This window comes from Desmodus rotundus, chromosome 4 (genome assembly GCF_022682495.2).
Source record: "Desmodus rotundus isolate HL8 chromosome 4, HLdesRot8A.1, whole genome shotgun sequence".
Classification (NCBI taxonomy): domain Eukaryota; kingdom Metazoa; phylum Chordata; class Mammalia; order Chiroptera; family Phyllostomidae; genus Desmodus; species Desmodus rotundus.
This window is the reverse complement of record NC_071390.1, coordinates 172,314,549-172,330,249: the sequence shown is the minus strand read 5'-3', so window position 1 is coordinate 172,330,249 and position 15,701 is coordinate 172,314,549. Positions and strand designations below refer to the sequence as shown.

At 35.4% G+C, this 15,701-nt stretch overlaps 1 protein-coding gene across 9 annotated transcripts in view; it reads right to left on the bottom strand.

The window, feature by feature from the left end:
• The window catches only part of LCORL (ligand dependent nuclear receptor corepressor like), a 128,109-nt gene that overhangs the window by 40,512 nt on the left and 71,896 nt on the right, over positions 1-15,701 (bottom strand). For 8 of the 9 annotated variants that reach the window (XM_045182952.3, XM_024573881.3, XM_053923104.2 and 5 more), the window contains one exon: positions 2,414-2,665. In XM_045182952.3, the coding sequence (XP_045038887.2) occupies positions 2,414-2,665 (252 nt within the window). Of the gene's footprint in view, positions 1-2,413; positions 2,666-15,701 lie in introns of those variants that run through there. The other variant, XM_053923103.2, reaches the window with a different exon arrangement.

The window sequence follows — 15,701 nt, the reverse complement described above, 5'->3', positions numbered from 1 at the left end:
CAAGACTAACACTGCTTCTATTAGTAGGAGCACTTTATTGATTATACTATAGGCTAGTTGGTCCAAATTTTTAAAATTTCTTAAGAAAACCATTTGAAATATGGATTTATACCTTCTATCATTACTAATGATACTCTCACTAAGTCTATGTTGTGCAATAAGATACTGACAGTGATCATGGCGAGACATTTAAAATTGCTTGTAACATCTTTATTTCAAACTTAAAAATTTTAATTTGTGGAAAGGTGAGTATAAGGTATTAGAGTATATAAATATACAAACACACACATGTGCACAAACAAATGCATCAAAGGGTATGCACTCAATTTTTTATTTAAATAATTTGGCATGCAAAGTAGGCAGAGTTAGAGCCTATCAACCTATGTCACAGAAGTATGGTTTGTTAACGAAAATCTGATTTTATTACACAGCGCTTACAGCAATCTAACAGCTTTCTGTGCCTCTAAGGAAAGTCAAAATCCTTACTGTATCCTACAGGGCCTTCTCATAATCTGGTCCCTACCTATTTATTTTTAGCCTCATCTATTATCAGTCTCTCTTCTGCTCTCTACATTACAAGTCACACTAGACTAAGTGATTCCTATGCTGAGGAACACTGAAATTATATATAAAAAGTCATCGCCCCCAATTAAAATCGTCAAGAAGCCTAAAGTACAGATTTATATCCAGTATCACTACTCTTTTCAACTTCAGGATGTTCACGTACACATTTGTGCACTTTCCCTAGGACATCACAGTCATGTAAATAATTTACATTACTCGTTTTCTGCATGTACTTGGGTCTGCCTTACCATTTAAGTTCACAGAATCAGAGAATATCAGAACTGGAATTTAACTTTAAAAAATTTCATCTATCCTATCGCTCATCTAATGCTTTTGAATACCTCTAAGTAATGATAAGGCAATCAGGGAATCATTTGCCCGTTTAAATTTTAAGAATTGTCTGATGCTTAGAAATATTCTTTCTTCTATGGACCAGAGTTTGTTTCTACCTAACTTCTAGCTTGCGATCCTAATTCTGTTCACTGGGCCATTTGGAGAAAGTTCAGTTCTACTTCAGTTTAACAGCCATACAAAAATTCACAGATCACTATCATGCTACTTCTAAGGCTTCACTTCTATGGTGATAAGGAACATAGGCAGAAAGTATGGAGAGACTAGTGTTTGGGTATCTTTTATGAGTTAGCTCCTTTATGTTTAACTTTTCACACTGCTCCAATGAGTTTGCTATTATTATTGCCAAATAATGATGAGGAAATTAAAGTTCCAATAGGTAAAGTTACATGTTTAAGTAACTTATGGAGCAGAGGTGGGATTTCAACCACAAGTCTTTCAGATATCAAAGCCTATGTTTTAGTCTCTGTAGAACACTAAACTGCCTTCCACAGATGAGAAGAGATATAAGAGGGTATGAAACTTGGAAAAGCAAAGTAAAGAAAAATATTTTTTAAATCTTATGCTAATTTCCAAACTTTGTGTTGATACATTTTTCCTTAAGCCTTATAGTCATCCTTGAAATTTTCTGTCATATAACCTAGTATTTCATATCACATACATTCATATACAATTTTTAAGAAACAATTATTTCTGTATTTCAGCTCCCTCTCAATTTTAATCTGTCTTACACATTAAAAAGACGATTTTCTTTAAACAATGGCTTTTAGAGCCCCAAACACCACAATACCTTCTGATATCAAATTTAATGTTGATATTTTTCTGGCTTCAAGAACTGACAATAACACCCCAACCTTGTGTTAACAAAAGCTACTTGCTCTATCTTCTCAAGTCAAACACTTACTTGCTATCCTCCACAAGCACTGAAAAGGTCCTTCCTTCCTTCGCTCTGTAAATTATGGCTCTTCCTTCAGCTAACTATGAGATTAAGTCCTACATAGCCTTTATCATTCAGACTCTTATGAAAAATGAATCTTTATATAGTTAGTTACATAATTACATTATATTTATTACTTGTAATAACTTTTCTTTTTCCCTATTTACATTAACAATGAAAGATATATCATCTATTTCTTATTTTTTATCTAAGTGTAAAAAAACTGAACAGCAAGTGCTTAATAATTATTTTCAGCTCTACATTTTAAAGAATATTTTTTAATCATATACCTACCTCTCTTTACAAGTATATTTTGCATTTAAGTTGCGTGTTAAGATTCTCTCACCATACACTTTATTGTGAAAGGAGACTGAGAGCAGGTCAAATTTCTTTTTTTATAAATAAAAGTCAAATGCAATATAAAAGCTCTGATTTAGCACTTCTCAGTAGTCCATATCACAAAGGCTAATTACAAGTATTACTTATCAAATTTCTCTATAAGTATACATACATTTAAGAACATTAAAACAAAATTATATATTACATACACAAAAGTCTTACCTTGCTGAGTATTTTGTTCTTGCATTCGATTCACAGTGAGGTCTAAGGGGCCTTCCTGCTCTTCCTGAAGGGAGTTTTCTGCTTGATTCATTTGGATACTTTTATATATTAGACTTGGTCCAATTGAACCATTTCTGTTTTCTTGAATTTTACCACTTTTTGAAATATACTCAATTGCAAACTGACGTATCATCTTTTTCATTAATTCCTGAGCAACTAGGGGAATGTTAGGATCACAGTTCTGAGGAAGATCTAGAGAAGAAATAAATACAATAAGCATTAAAAAATGAATACAAAATACTAATATTTAAACTTACCCGTTTTTATTACAAGTTAATGATTTCAGAAGTCTTTTTAGCATCAGTATGTAATTACCAACGGTTTAAGACGTAGGAACAGAAACATTGTAGATTTAATTAGTATTATAATAATATATCAACCCCAAACCTTGGCATATTTAATCACTTGTTAAAGATAAACATTTTTGGTTACAAACTAAAATATGGATAAGGAATTTGACATAGTTCAGTTCTGTCTTTTCTTAATAGTTTTGATTTAAATGTATTCTACTAGATATTAAAACTCGGTATGTGAACATAAATTGTATATATGTTATCAAGCAATTTTTACTTAATATACAAAAGTACATACATTATCTATAAAGAAAATATCTAAACTCTCATAACTGTTAATTACCATTAAATTTTTTAATTCTGTCAAATGTGTATTTCATATACAGCTTGAATGTCATCATCAAGGATTTTTTATTTCACCTTTTTATATTGAGAAATTTCAATCAGAAAGAATAAAAGCACAGTATAATCACACAGACAAACTCAATCAAGATTCAAGAATTGTTAGTATTCTACCACATTTGCTTTCTTTTAAACTTTTTTTGGTTTGCAGATCCACTGAAAGTAAATTGTAGAATGACATTTCACTCCTAAAGGTTTCGGCAAGCATCTACTAAGATTCTCCTATAAAAATGACAATATCATTATTAAAGCTCTTAATCCTTGATATCCAAACATGCTGATCAGCTACAATTATAATGAAGGTCAGCAGTGATATACAACTCTACTTGAAACTTATACAAGAGGTCGAAACAACTGAATGATTTTATAGTGAGAGTTGTGGAATAAGGACAGACCAGTTAGAGAGAGTTATATAATGGTAATAAAAAGTTGTGGTATTGGGGAGGGAGGTTGGTGGTAGCTTTTCACACACACTTCTGGTTTCAACCCAATGCTTTTATTTACTCTGCTCTTTCAGAGGTAGAACAGCTGGCAAATTGGAAAGGATGACTAAGCATACTTGGTTAGGCTCCATACTTCTTCAAGTGGTCCTCCTTCTGAGATGGCAGTTCTTTGCTCCTTAAATGCCTCAATGCTTACCCAGGTAGATCAGTGTTATGTGAACAGGTCTACTGATCTGGGGCTGTCTGAGACTGAAGGGTCAAGTTTCTCTAGTTAGGGGTTCAGTATTAGCTGGAGAACTTGTCTAAGATACATGAGGGCAAGTCTTTGAACTAGCATTAACTGTTATAGTGTCCCAATTCTAAAATGCAAGAAGATTTGAAAACATACTATTTGGAGGTAAGAAGAGGCAACAAACACCTTCACTATGATCACCCCCACATTTGGTAGCAAAATGTGACCTAAGATGACATAAATCTATTCATGCTCCCTGCAGAAATATCAATATATTTGATCACAGCATGCTGTTTTGAAACTGCTGGAGATGGTATGTAATAAACATCTCTAGTACACTGCCTCTTTTCAAATAAAAAGTTTTAAATTCTGAAGAATTATCTGAGAAAAGGGACTACAAACCTATTGAAAAGAGTAGTATTTTAGCTTTTACATTTATTCTCTGAACCCTGTGGGAAAGAAAGGCACTATTGGTTTTAGGCTACTGGGGAAAAAATAAACTTTAGCTTATAGGTTGGAATCTTAGTCATATTTATGAACATAGGCTAGTTACATACCTCCTCCATCTTTTAGTCTCTGTTCATAAAAATGGGAATAACAGAACCTTGAAAAATCATAATATGGATTACAGTGATAAATATTAGCTTTTAAGTTAGAGAGAAAATAACAAGAGAAACAAAAAAGATGCAAACTGAGCAACTGTATTTTATTTAAATCACAAGATGTCAAGTAAGTATAAATATTAGGGAAATATAGGAAGGGCATGATATCTAAGCCCATGTAATATTTTTTGGTTAAAAATAAATAAAAAATAATATTAGCACATGTAACCTAAGTAAAGTGATTTACCAAAACAAGAAATTTCCATGTTGAACATAAGGATTCTCAGTTTATACCACTTCTTGATCATTACCACTAACAATCTTTGAGGGTTTCTTCTCTGTCTTTTTTTCAAACCTAATTTTGCTTCACATTATATATTATGAGGAGATACTGACTGTACCTCTAGGTATTTTGGTTAACTGTCCTGCAATTTATTGACTAATGTCACCTTATAATTTCAAAATAACTGAATTTTCCAAAAAGAACAAAAACATAATCAGACTCATAACATATTATTAGGACTATACTTTAGGGTTGAGTTTAGAGCTAAGTTTAAAACCAGACAGAGCTACTCTCTTCTATTCACCTACTCACAGTTTTTGTCTCTTTATATTGGAAAATAAGTCTATGTGTAAGACCAAGGAACTTGGCAAAAACTAAACTAAAAAAATAAATAAATAAATAAAAGACAATAAAAATGCTCAGTTGCTAATTAGCTAATGAGTTTTCTTTTTTGATTCTTTTATTTATTGATTTTTATTTTGAGACAGAGACATCGATTTGTTTTTCTGCTGATAATGAGTTTTCTAAATTACAAGTACAAGCTGTCATAACTACAAAAACAAATGAGTAAATTAAAGATCTAGGCCAGGGATTATAAACTTAAGTATTTTCAAAGGTAAGACAAATAATAAATATTTAGCTGGAAGATAGAATGTTGCTACATGGAAATGGTGTCTACTGCCCTCAGGAAGACAGAAGAAACTTATTTTTGCCCTACCTTTTTATTTTCCAAATTTAACTATGTAATTCAAAAGTTTAACATGCTGTGGTAGCCAGTATCAAGACTGTCCTCAATGATTTCCATCTTCTGGTTTAATACTGTTGTATAGTCTCTTCCATGTTGTATCAGGGGTGCTATGTGTGATTAACAGCATACTGCAGAAGTGTACTTCACTTCTGATATTTGATTATAATAAGTGTACATGGTTTCTATGTTGGATACTGTTGAATGTTGCTGTTCGCTGCTTTCTCCTTGCACCTACCCATACTCCATCCTAGCATCTCTCTCCCTCTCCCTTCCCCTCCTCTTTCCTCCCCCGCCCCTCATTACTTGCTCTGGAGTGGCAAGTGAGTGGCCCTATGGTGAGCCTCATGTCGAGATGAACTATAGTCTCCTGTGAACAGCCAAGTAACTGAAATTGGAAGAAGATACTCCAGATCAATCAAATCCCAGATGTCTGACTGTAACCCTACCTGACCCCTTCACTGCTGCCAAGTGACTGGGCCAGAAACATACAGCTGAGCTACTCTCAGATTTCCAGCTCAGAGAAAATGTGAGATAATAAATATTTGTTATTTTAAACTGCTATATTTTAAAGAATTTGTCAGATACTTAGATAGTAATAGATTATAAATAATACATATTCTGGTGTGTATTAGTTGGGATGCTGCTGTAATTAAAACCTAAAATGTATAGGTGAGGCTTTAAAACTAGACATTGGCCTTTGGGGAGAGTATTAAAATGAGGTAAATGTTATTGGGAAGTGAAGGAAAGAATATACTTATGTAGTGGCAGAAAGACGATACTTGTCTGTAGTAACTTGGAAAGTAAAACATGTGCCTAATGAGTTGGGTAATCTAGGGAAATGTCTAAACAAAGTGTTGAGATGCCTTTGGGTTTCCTCTTGCTAATTATAGTAAAATGTAAGAGAAGAGAGCTATGCTAAAGGAAGGACAATTAAATAAAAAAAAAACAGGTCCTGACTGTTTTGAAATTTTTCAGTCAATACAGATAGCAAATGAGGCTAAACCTAAGAAAGGTTGAGCAAAGACCAAACCAAGAAAACATGCTTCAGGAAGCTGATGGGTTTTCTTGAAATTTGACTTTCTTAATAATATTGTGAGCCTTGTGTGTGAGTTTTTCATTTTCACTTTATATTTCTCTGTGGGAGGGATTTTATTCCACTAAACAAAAAACTCTGGAAGTAATGAAAATCTTTCAAGAAAGTGTCTATTTAAGAACACTGGTTAGCCCTAACTAGTGTAGCTCACTTGGTTGGGCATCATCCCACAAAGCAAAAGGTAGTCAGTTCGATTTCTGCTCAGGGCATGTGGCTGGCTGGTGGGCGCAGTCCCCTGGTGGGGCATGAGTGAGAGGCAACTGATTAATGCTTCTCTCCTCTTTCTCCCTCCCTTCCCACTCTCTAAAAATAAATAAATAAAATCTTTAAAAAAAAGAAAAAAAGAAATGACACTGGTTAAATCTCTGTAAAAACAACAACTATATATAATATTTCAAATTGCCCTATTCCCATCCTCCCATTCTAGTTTTGAGGTAGCCTTCCCCAACACAGACATAGCTCCTAAGCAAAGACCGAGAATCTTATGGTTCCAGAAATTTAAGGAAATCTGTTAAATTATTAATTGACAACTAAACTAAGAAATATCAGTGACTTCAAAAAATTAGTTCAGAAAAGTCACTAAACAAACAGTAATAATATACAGCAACAGCAACAAACTGAGCTGAGAGATAATCTGATTTCCATAGCTGTCACACTGTATTATTTAAAATGTCCAGTTTTTAAATGAAACATTATGAGAAATATAAAGAAACAACGGAGCATGGCCCATACAAGGGAAGAAAGAAGTCAATATAAAACGTATCTGAGGAAGCTGAGGTATTGGATTTACTAGACAAAAAGTTTAAATAAGCCATTTTAAGAATGTTCAAAAGGAAAAAGAACTCATGGACATGGACAACAAGGTGGTGATTGATGTGGGAGAGGGGGTATAAGGGGACTAAATGGTAATGGAAAAAAACATAATAAAGATTATATATTTAAAAATAAAAAAACCAAAGTCTTGCTAAAGTAAAAAAAGTAAAGTAAACCATGTATAAAGGAATAAAGAAAAAAAATCAGAAGAATATCTCAATAAATAAAAATATAAATAAGTTAAAAAAACATTAAAATTGTCAAGTTGGAAAAGTACACTAATTAAAATTCACTAGATGGATACAACAGCAGATTTCAGCTGGTTAAAAATAGAATCAGTAACTTTGAAAATATGCCAAGGGACTTTACCCAGTCTCAGCAGAGAAAGGGAAGAAAGGGAGGACGGAAGGGGAGGATAGGAAGGAAAGAAGGAAGGAAGGAGAGAGGAGGAAAGAAAAAAAGAAAGAAAATAGCTAAATTCTCTTTTAAAAAAGAAAAAATATTGAACAGAGCCCCAGAGACCTGTGGGACATCATCAAGTGTACCAACACACATAAATGGTAGTCCCAGGAGAGGGAAGAGACACAAATGTTAGAAAAAATGATGGCTAATAATGTCCCACTTTTATGAAAAACATTTATCAACATATCCAAGAAGCCCAACAAACTCCAAACAGAATAAATGAAAAGTCAGATTGGGTTGCATCTAGACATACTGGGAAGCACCTCAGTATGTATATAGTAAATCAATCAAAAACCAAAGAGAAAAAAGTCAATCTTGAAAACAAGAAAAAATCAACTCATCACAAACAAGGACCCTCAAGGAGATTAACAGTCAATATCACACCAGAATTCATGAAGGCCAGAAGTCAGTGGCATGACATATTCAAGGAACTGAAAGAAAAAGACTATCAACCAAGAATTCTATATTCAGCAAAACTATCCTTTATTAAAAAGGAGAAATTTAGACATTCTCAGATAAAGAAAAACATATTTTTTTTTGCTAGCAGACCTGATCTAATGAAAGAACACTAGACAGTAAAGTAAATCCATACAAAAAAATAAATAAACACCAGTACAGTAACTATATAGGTAAAGTACAGTATAAATGTATTTGTAAATTATCAATGTATTTTTAGGCTGTAATGTTTCCGTCTTATCTAATTTAGAAGATTACACAAAGCAATAATTATGAGTCTGTCTTGGTAGACAAACAATATCTAAGATGCAATACAAAAGGCAATACAGCATGAAGGAGGAGAGATGGTTTTGACACATATAGAGTCAAGGTTTTTGTATACTACTGAAATTAAGGAGGTATGAAGCTGAACTAGACTGGTGTTCAAGATGTTAATTATAATCCTCAGGGAAACCACTGAGAAAGTAACTGAAAAACACATAGTAAAAATAACAACAAAATAAAATGGTACACTAGAAAATTTCTATTTAACACAAAAGAATAATGGAGACATACAGAAAACAAAAACATACTGAAAATAAATAGTAAATGCCAGATGAAAATCCTACCTTATCAGTAGTTACATTACATGTAAATGAAAGCAGAGATTCGCAAAATATATTAAAAGAATAATCTAACTATATTCTATCAAATACTTTAAATTCAAAGACACAACTATGTTAAAAGAAAGGGAGGAAAAAGACATACTGTGTAAAAACTAAGAAAAAGAAAGCTTGGGTGGTTATACTAATATCAGATAAAATTATCATTTGAAACAGAGGCCATTTTATGAAAATAAATGTTCAATCAAAAATACATAAAGAAAAAAACTAAAAGAATTAAAGAAATATATTCAACAGTAATAGTTAGAGACTTAATAGACCACTTTTAATAATGGATTAAAAACTGAGACGAAAAACCAAACAAGTAGAAGACATAATCCACTACACCTAACCGACATACATAGAACACTTGACCCCCAACCAACAGAATGTGTGTTCTGGTCAAGTGCACATGAAAATTCTCCAAGACACAAAACAAGTCTCAATCAATTCAAAGAGATTTAAAAAGTACAAAGTATGGTTTCCAACCTCAAAGAAATGAAAAAAAAATTGTCAGTAAGAAGATGAAATCTGGAAAATTAACAAATATGAAAAAAAATCCTAAATATATAATAGGTAAAAGATGGGGTCACAACGGTTATTAGAATACACTAAAAGTTGAGTGGACAGGAAAACACAACATACCGAAAGGTATGAGATGTAGGTAAAGCAGTGACAATTTATAGATGTAAATACATATACCATATTTTTCAGACCATTAGAAGCACCTAGGTTTTAGAGGAGGAAAATAGGAACAAAAATTTTGAAGCAAAAAATGTGGTAAAATATTTAATAATATAAATAACATAATATTTCACCAATGTAAATGTAAACAGAACTCAACATCAGCATTAAGACCATTATTACTGACTTTAAGCTTTAAGTACTGAAACTCCTCTAATCATCAGGGAACCCCAAGAACTCCTCATCACTACTGTCTACATTTATGAAGCTCAGTTCCTCAGAATCACTAGTATCACTGCCTTCACTCTGTTCACAGAGGATGTCATCTTCAGAGCTGTCTAAGGCATTGCTGACACTGTTATGGAGGAGATCTGCTACTGGAGGGCCACAGGTTGTGCAACACTCTTGTATGGGGACAGCAGTTTTGCACAACCTGTGTGGCTCTGCAGCTATTGCTAAATTACAGATCCCATCATCCCAACCTGTCCAAGCATGATGGGAGTTGTAGTTTTGCAACAGCTGCAGGGTCACATTGACAGGTGACCCTGCAGTGGAATTTGCCTATGTTAATGTTAATCGGGGACACACCAGTCACATGATGGAGGCACCTATGGGCACCGCAGGCTTTCTTCTCCTAACGTGCCTGCACCACTTGTACCCTCCTAGCACTACAGTATGCTGCAGTGGGGACTCCACTCCTGCCTCCCTTGCTTCGCACTGCTGGGACACCCCCCTCCTCCCAGCTAGGGCCCACAGCATTGCCCCACTCCTGCTGCTGCCGGCTTCCTGCCTCCTGTGACCCTGCTCCACCACCGCGTCCCCCACGCTAGCGAGCCAGGTAAGCTACATTCGGACTATAAGATGCACCCCTATTTTCCTCCCGAATTTGGTGGGGGGGAGTGCATCTTATAGTCTGAAAAATACAGTAGTTAAAAAAAATTTTCAAATCAATGACCCAATTACCTAACCTACCAACTAATGAGAAAATAAATGAAAAGTTAAACCCAAATCAAACATAAATAAATAAAAGGTGAGAGCAGGAAAAATAGAGAATAGAAAAACAAGAGACAAGCTCAATGAAACCAAAAGTTAGTTCTTTGAAAAGATCAAAAAATTTATAAACCTTTAGCTAGACTGACCAAAAAAAAAAAAAAAAAAAACCTAGACAAGATTTAAGTTGCTAAAATCAGGAATGAAGGAAAAGATATCAACATTAACATTAAAAAAACACAAAGGATACTCAGGAAATACCATAAAAAATATACATCAACTAATTAGATCTCCTAGATAAAATGCCCAAATTCCTAGAAAGACACAAATTACCAAACTGATTCAAGAAGTAATACAAAATCTGAATAAACCTTTAACAAGTAAAGAGATTGAGCCAATAACTAAAAACTTGTCACAAAGAAAAGCCCAGGGACAGAGAGATTTCCTGGTGAATACTGTTAGACATTTAAAGAAGAATCACCACCAATCTTTCACAAACTCTAAGAAATACTTCCCAACTCATTCTATGAGGCCAGTAAGTAGCAGGACCTCTACCTCAGACCCTATACAATAATTACCTCAATGTGGATCAAAGACCTATTAAATAGAGTAGGCTAAAACAATAAACATCTCAGAACAAAGTATAGACACATATTTTCGTAACTAAATCAAGGCAATGATTCCTCAGATTTGACACTTAAAGAAACACATTTCACAAGAAAGAAAAGAATAAATAGGTGTACTGGACTTGATCAAAATTAAAAAATTCTGTGCTTAAAAGGATACTAGGAAGCAGTGCAAGGACAGTCCAAACAATGGGAGTAAGTATTTATAAATCTCATGTCTAATAGGGGTCTAGTGTCCAGAGTATAAAAACAATTGTTACAACACAACAATGAAAAGACAAGTATACAATGATTACGATATGGCAAATAATTTGAATAGTCATCTCCAAAGAACATACTACTAATGGCCAATAAGCACATGACACAATGCTTAACATCATTAGTCATTAGGGAAATGCAAATCAAAACTGCAATGAGATGTCATTTGACATCAAGAAAGAACATTGTAACACAGTATTATTCAATCATAAAAAGGAATGAAAAACTAATGCAAGCTATAACAAGGATAAGCCTCAAAAACACTATGCTAAATAAAAGCTGCATTTAAAGACTCCATTTACATGAAATGTCTGAAACAGGCAAATCGATAGACACAGGAAGTAGATTAGTGGTTGCCAGAGCCGGGAGGAGGGTCGAAGAAAAATGAGCGAGTGCTAATCTGTTAATGACTTTCTTTATTAGGGTGATGAAAATGTTCTAGAATCAGATAGTAGTAATGGTTGTAAAACTTGTGAATGAGTATACTAAAAACCACTGAATTATATACTTTTTTTTGAAAGATTTTATTTATTTATTTTTAGAGAGGGGAAGGGAGGGAGAAAGACAGGTAGAGAAACATCAGTGTGTAGTTGCCTCTCATGTGGCCCCCACTGGGGACCTGGCCCACAACCCAGGCAGGTGCCCTGACCGGGAATCAAACTGGTGACCCTCTGGTTCATAGCCTGCACTCAATCCACTGAGCTACACCAGCCAGGGCTGAATTATATACTTTGAAAAAGTATATTTTATCAATAAGATAAAACACATTTCACAAAAATTAACTCAAAATAGGCTGTATACCTAAAGGTACAAATACAACTACAAAACCATTAAAAGATAGCATAAGAGAAAATCTTGGTGACCTTGAGTTTGACAATGACTTTTTAGAAAACAACAAAACATGATGCATAAAATAAAATTGGTAACACAGACTATATTAAAATTTTAAAATTTCTGGTCTGTCAAAGACTATATTAAGAGAATGAAAAGAAAATCCTTAGAGAAAAACATTTGCATACCTTACAAAGGGGTCTTAACAATGAGAAAATGAATAACCCAATGCAAGTGGGTGAAAAAATATGCAAAAGATCTGAACAGATATCTCACCTAAGAAGATACACAGATAGCAAATAAGCATGTGAAAAGATGCTCAATATATGTCATTAAGGAACTGAAATTAAAACACTAATGAGATACCACTGAATACCTATTAGAATGGTTAAAAATAGGTAAACATGGTGCACTTCTTTGTACAACCACATCAAAATTACAACTAAAATACAGATCAACTATCACTAAGAACCCTAACAAATGGAGCTGAGTGGAAGTCTGACAACTATGGAATTAAAGAAACCACATCCATATAGACTGGTAGGATGGGCAGAAAGCAGAACGGGCTGGTACCCACACTCAAGTGTGGTGGATAAAAATTCGGAAGGGGTGTTTCAGGAGTGAGGAGTCCCAGCCCCACACCAGGCCCTCAGCACAGGGTTACAGTGCCAGGCAGAAAAGGCCCCATAACTTCTGGCTGCAAAAACCAGTGGGTGGGAGAGCCTTCTGGAGTCCCATGTAGTTCGTCTTAAAAGAATCCACACACAGACTCCGTCCTAACTCTAAGACCAGAGTATCAGTTTAAAAGGCATCAGTGGCAAACTGGGAGGAACTGAAGTGTCTGGCATCAAGGCAGGAGCTGGGGGACAGCTTTCTCCAGACAGAAAGGCAGGCAGACTCCTTTGTTCCTTTTCTGAATCGTCCCCACACAGAGCCAAAGAGCCGGCAGGTGGATGCCATATCTGAGACCCATCGGCCTGGCTAACACTTTCTGCTCTGCCCTGGAGATACCCCGAGACTCCCTTCTACCCAACTTAGGGGTCTAGCCAAGGTGTTCACAGAGACTTTCCACTATGAATGGCAGGTCATGGCTCATGCTTGACAACTTCCAATCATATCAAGCAAGCAACAGCTGGCCTCCGTAAGCCCCCAGCACTCCTACCTCTTGCTAAGTGGCCCCAGGCCCAGGACTAGCAGCAGCCAGCCTAGATCTCACACCTTGGCTTTGCCTGGAAATCTCCAAGCCCAGCACAAGTAGCAGCCAACTCAGATCCCTTTATAGCTCAGGCTGGGTGGCCTTGGGCAGAACACAGGTGTGGGCTGACCTTGGCCTGCACCACCTAAGAAACCTCAGGGCCAGTGTACCCAGTGTATAGCTACAGACCACAATGGACCACCACAACCCACCCTTGCACAGCTGATTCTCCATGGAGGGAAGAGGTTAGTGGAAAGTGGTCACAGTCCATCTCTGCGGCTGACTGGCCTGGATAAATCCCTCCCATTGATCTGCCAACAGCAACCAAGGCTCAACTACAAGAGGAGGGTGTAATCAGTCCACATGAAGGGCTGCACCTCAAGTACCCAGGCTGGGGTGACAGGGGGGGCTGTGCCTATGGACCCTACAGGACTCCTACTACATTAGGCCACACTACCAAGACGTGGAATCAAAGGAGCTCTACCTAGTACATACAAACAAATGGAAGGAGGCTGCCAAAACAAGGAGACAAAGAAACATGGCCCGAATGAAAGAACAGATCAAAACTCAAGAAAAAGAACTAAACAAAATGGAAATAAGCAATCTATCAGATGCAGAGTTCAAAACATTGGTTATAAGGATGCTCAAGGAACTCAGTGAGAACCTCAACAGCATAAAAAAATGATCCAGTCACAAACAAAGGATACACTAATTGAAACAAAGAACAATTTACAGGGAACAACAGTAGAGTGGATGAAGCTGAAAATCAAATCAATGATTTGGAACATAAGGAAGAAAAAAAATTAATCAGAACAACAGTAAGAAAAAAGAATCCAAAAAAATGAGGATAGTATAAGCAGCCTCTGGGACAACTTCAAGTGGTCCAACGTTTGCATCATAGGGGTGCCAGAAGGAGAAAAGAAAGAGCAAGAAATTGGAAATCTATTTGAAAAAATAATCGAAGATAATTTCCCTAATTTGCTGAAGGAAATAGGCATGCAACTCCAGGAACCAGAGAGTGTCCCAAACAAGATGGATGCAAAGAGGATCACACCAAGACACATCATAATTAAAATGCCAAAGGTTAAAGATAAAGAGAGAGTCTTAAGAGCAGCAAGAGAAAAGAAGTTAGTTACCTACAGGGGAGTTCCCATAAAACTGTCAGCTGAGTTCTCAAAAGAAACTTTGCAGGCTAGAAGGGATTGGCAAGAAATATTCGGTCATGAGAAGCAGGAAACTACATCCAAGACTGCTCTACTCAGCAAAGCTATAATTTAGAATCAAAGGGCAGATAAAGAGCTTCCCAGACAAGAAAAAAACTAAAGGAGTTCATCACCACCAAACCATTATTATACAAAATGTTAAAGATACTTAATTAAGGAAAAGAAAATCAAAACTATGAACATTAAAATGGCAATAAATTCACAACTATCAACAATCGAATCTAAAAAAACAAACTAAGCAAACAAACAGAACAGAGACAGAATTACGGATATAGAGAGCATTTTCATAATTGCCAGATGGGGTGTGGGAGAATGGGTGAACAGATTAGGGGATTAAGAAGTACAAATAGGCAGCTATACAATAGCCATGGGGATATAAAGTACAGTATAGGAAATGGAGTGGACAAAGAACTTATATACATGACCCATGCACATGAACAATAGTGGGTGGATTGCCTGAGGGAGTGGGGCTGCTGCATGGAAGGTGGCAAAAGGTGAAAACTGGGACAACTGTAATAGCATAATCATTAAAATATAATTTAAAAAATTAACCATAAAAAATGGCTAATATCCAAAACACAGTAACAAATGCTGACAAGGATGTAGAACTGTAAGAATTGTCATTCATTGCTGATGGCAACACAAAATGGTATGGTCACACTGGAAGCTCAACTCCAGTTCTTACAAAGCTCAACTGTCTTGCCTTAGGATTCAGTAATTGCCCTCTTAGGTATTTACCCAAATGAGTTGAAAACTTACATTCACACATAAACTTGTAAATATTTATAACTGCTAAAATTGGAAACCAAGATGTCCTTTAATAGGTGAATGGATAAAACAAACTGTGGTATATTCATAACATGGAATATTATTCAGCAATAAAATGATATGAGCTATCAGGCCACACACACTGACATACTCAAAGAGGAACCTTAAACGCACATTGCTAAGTG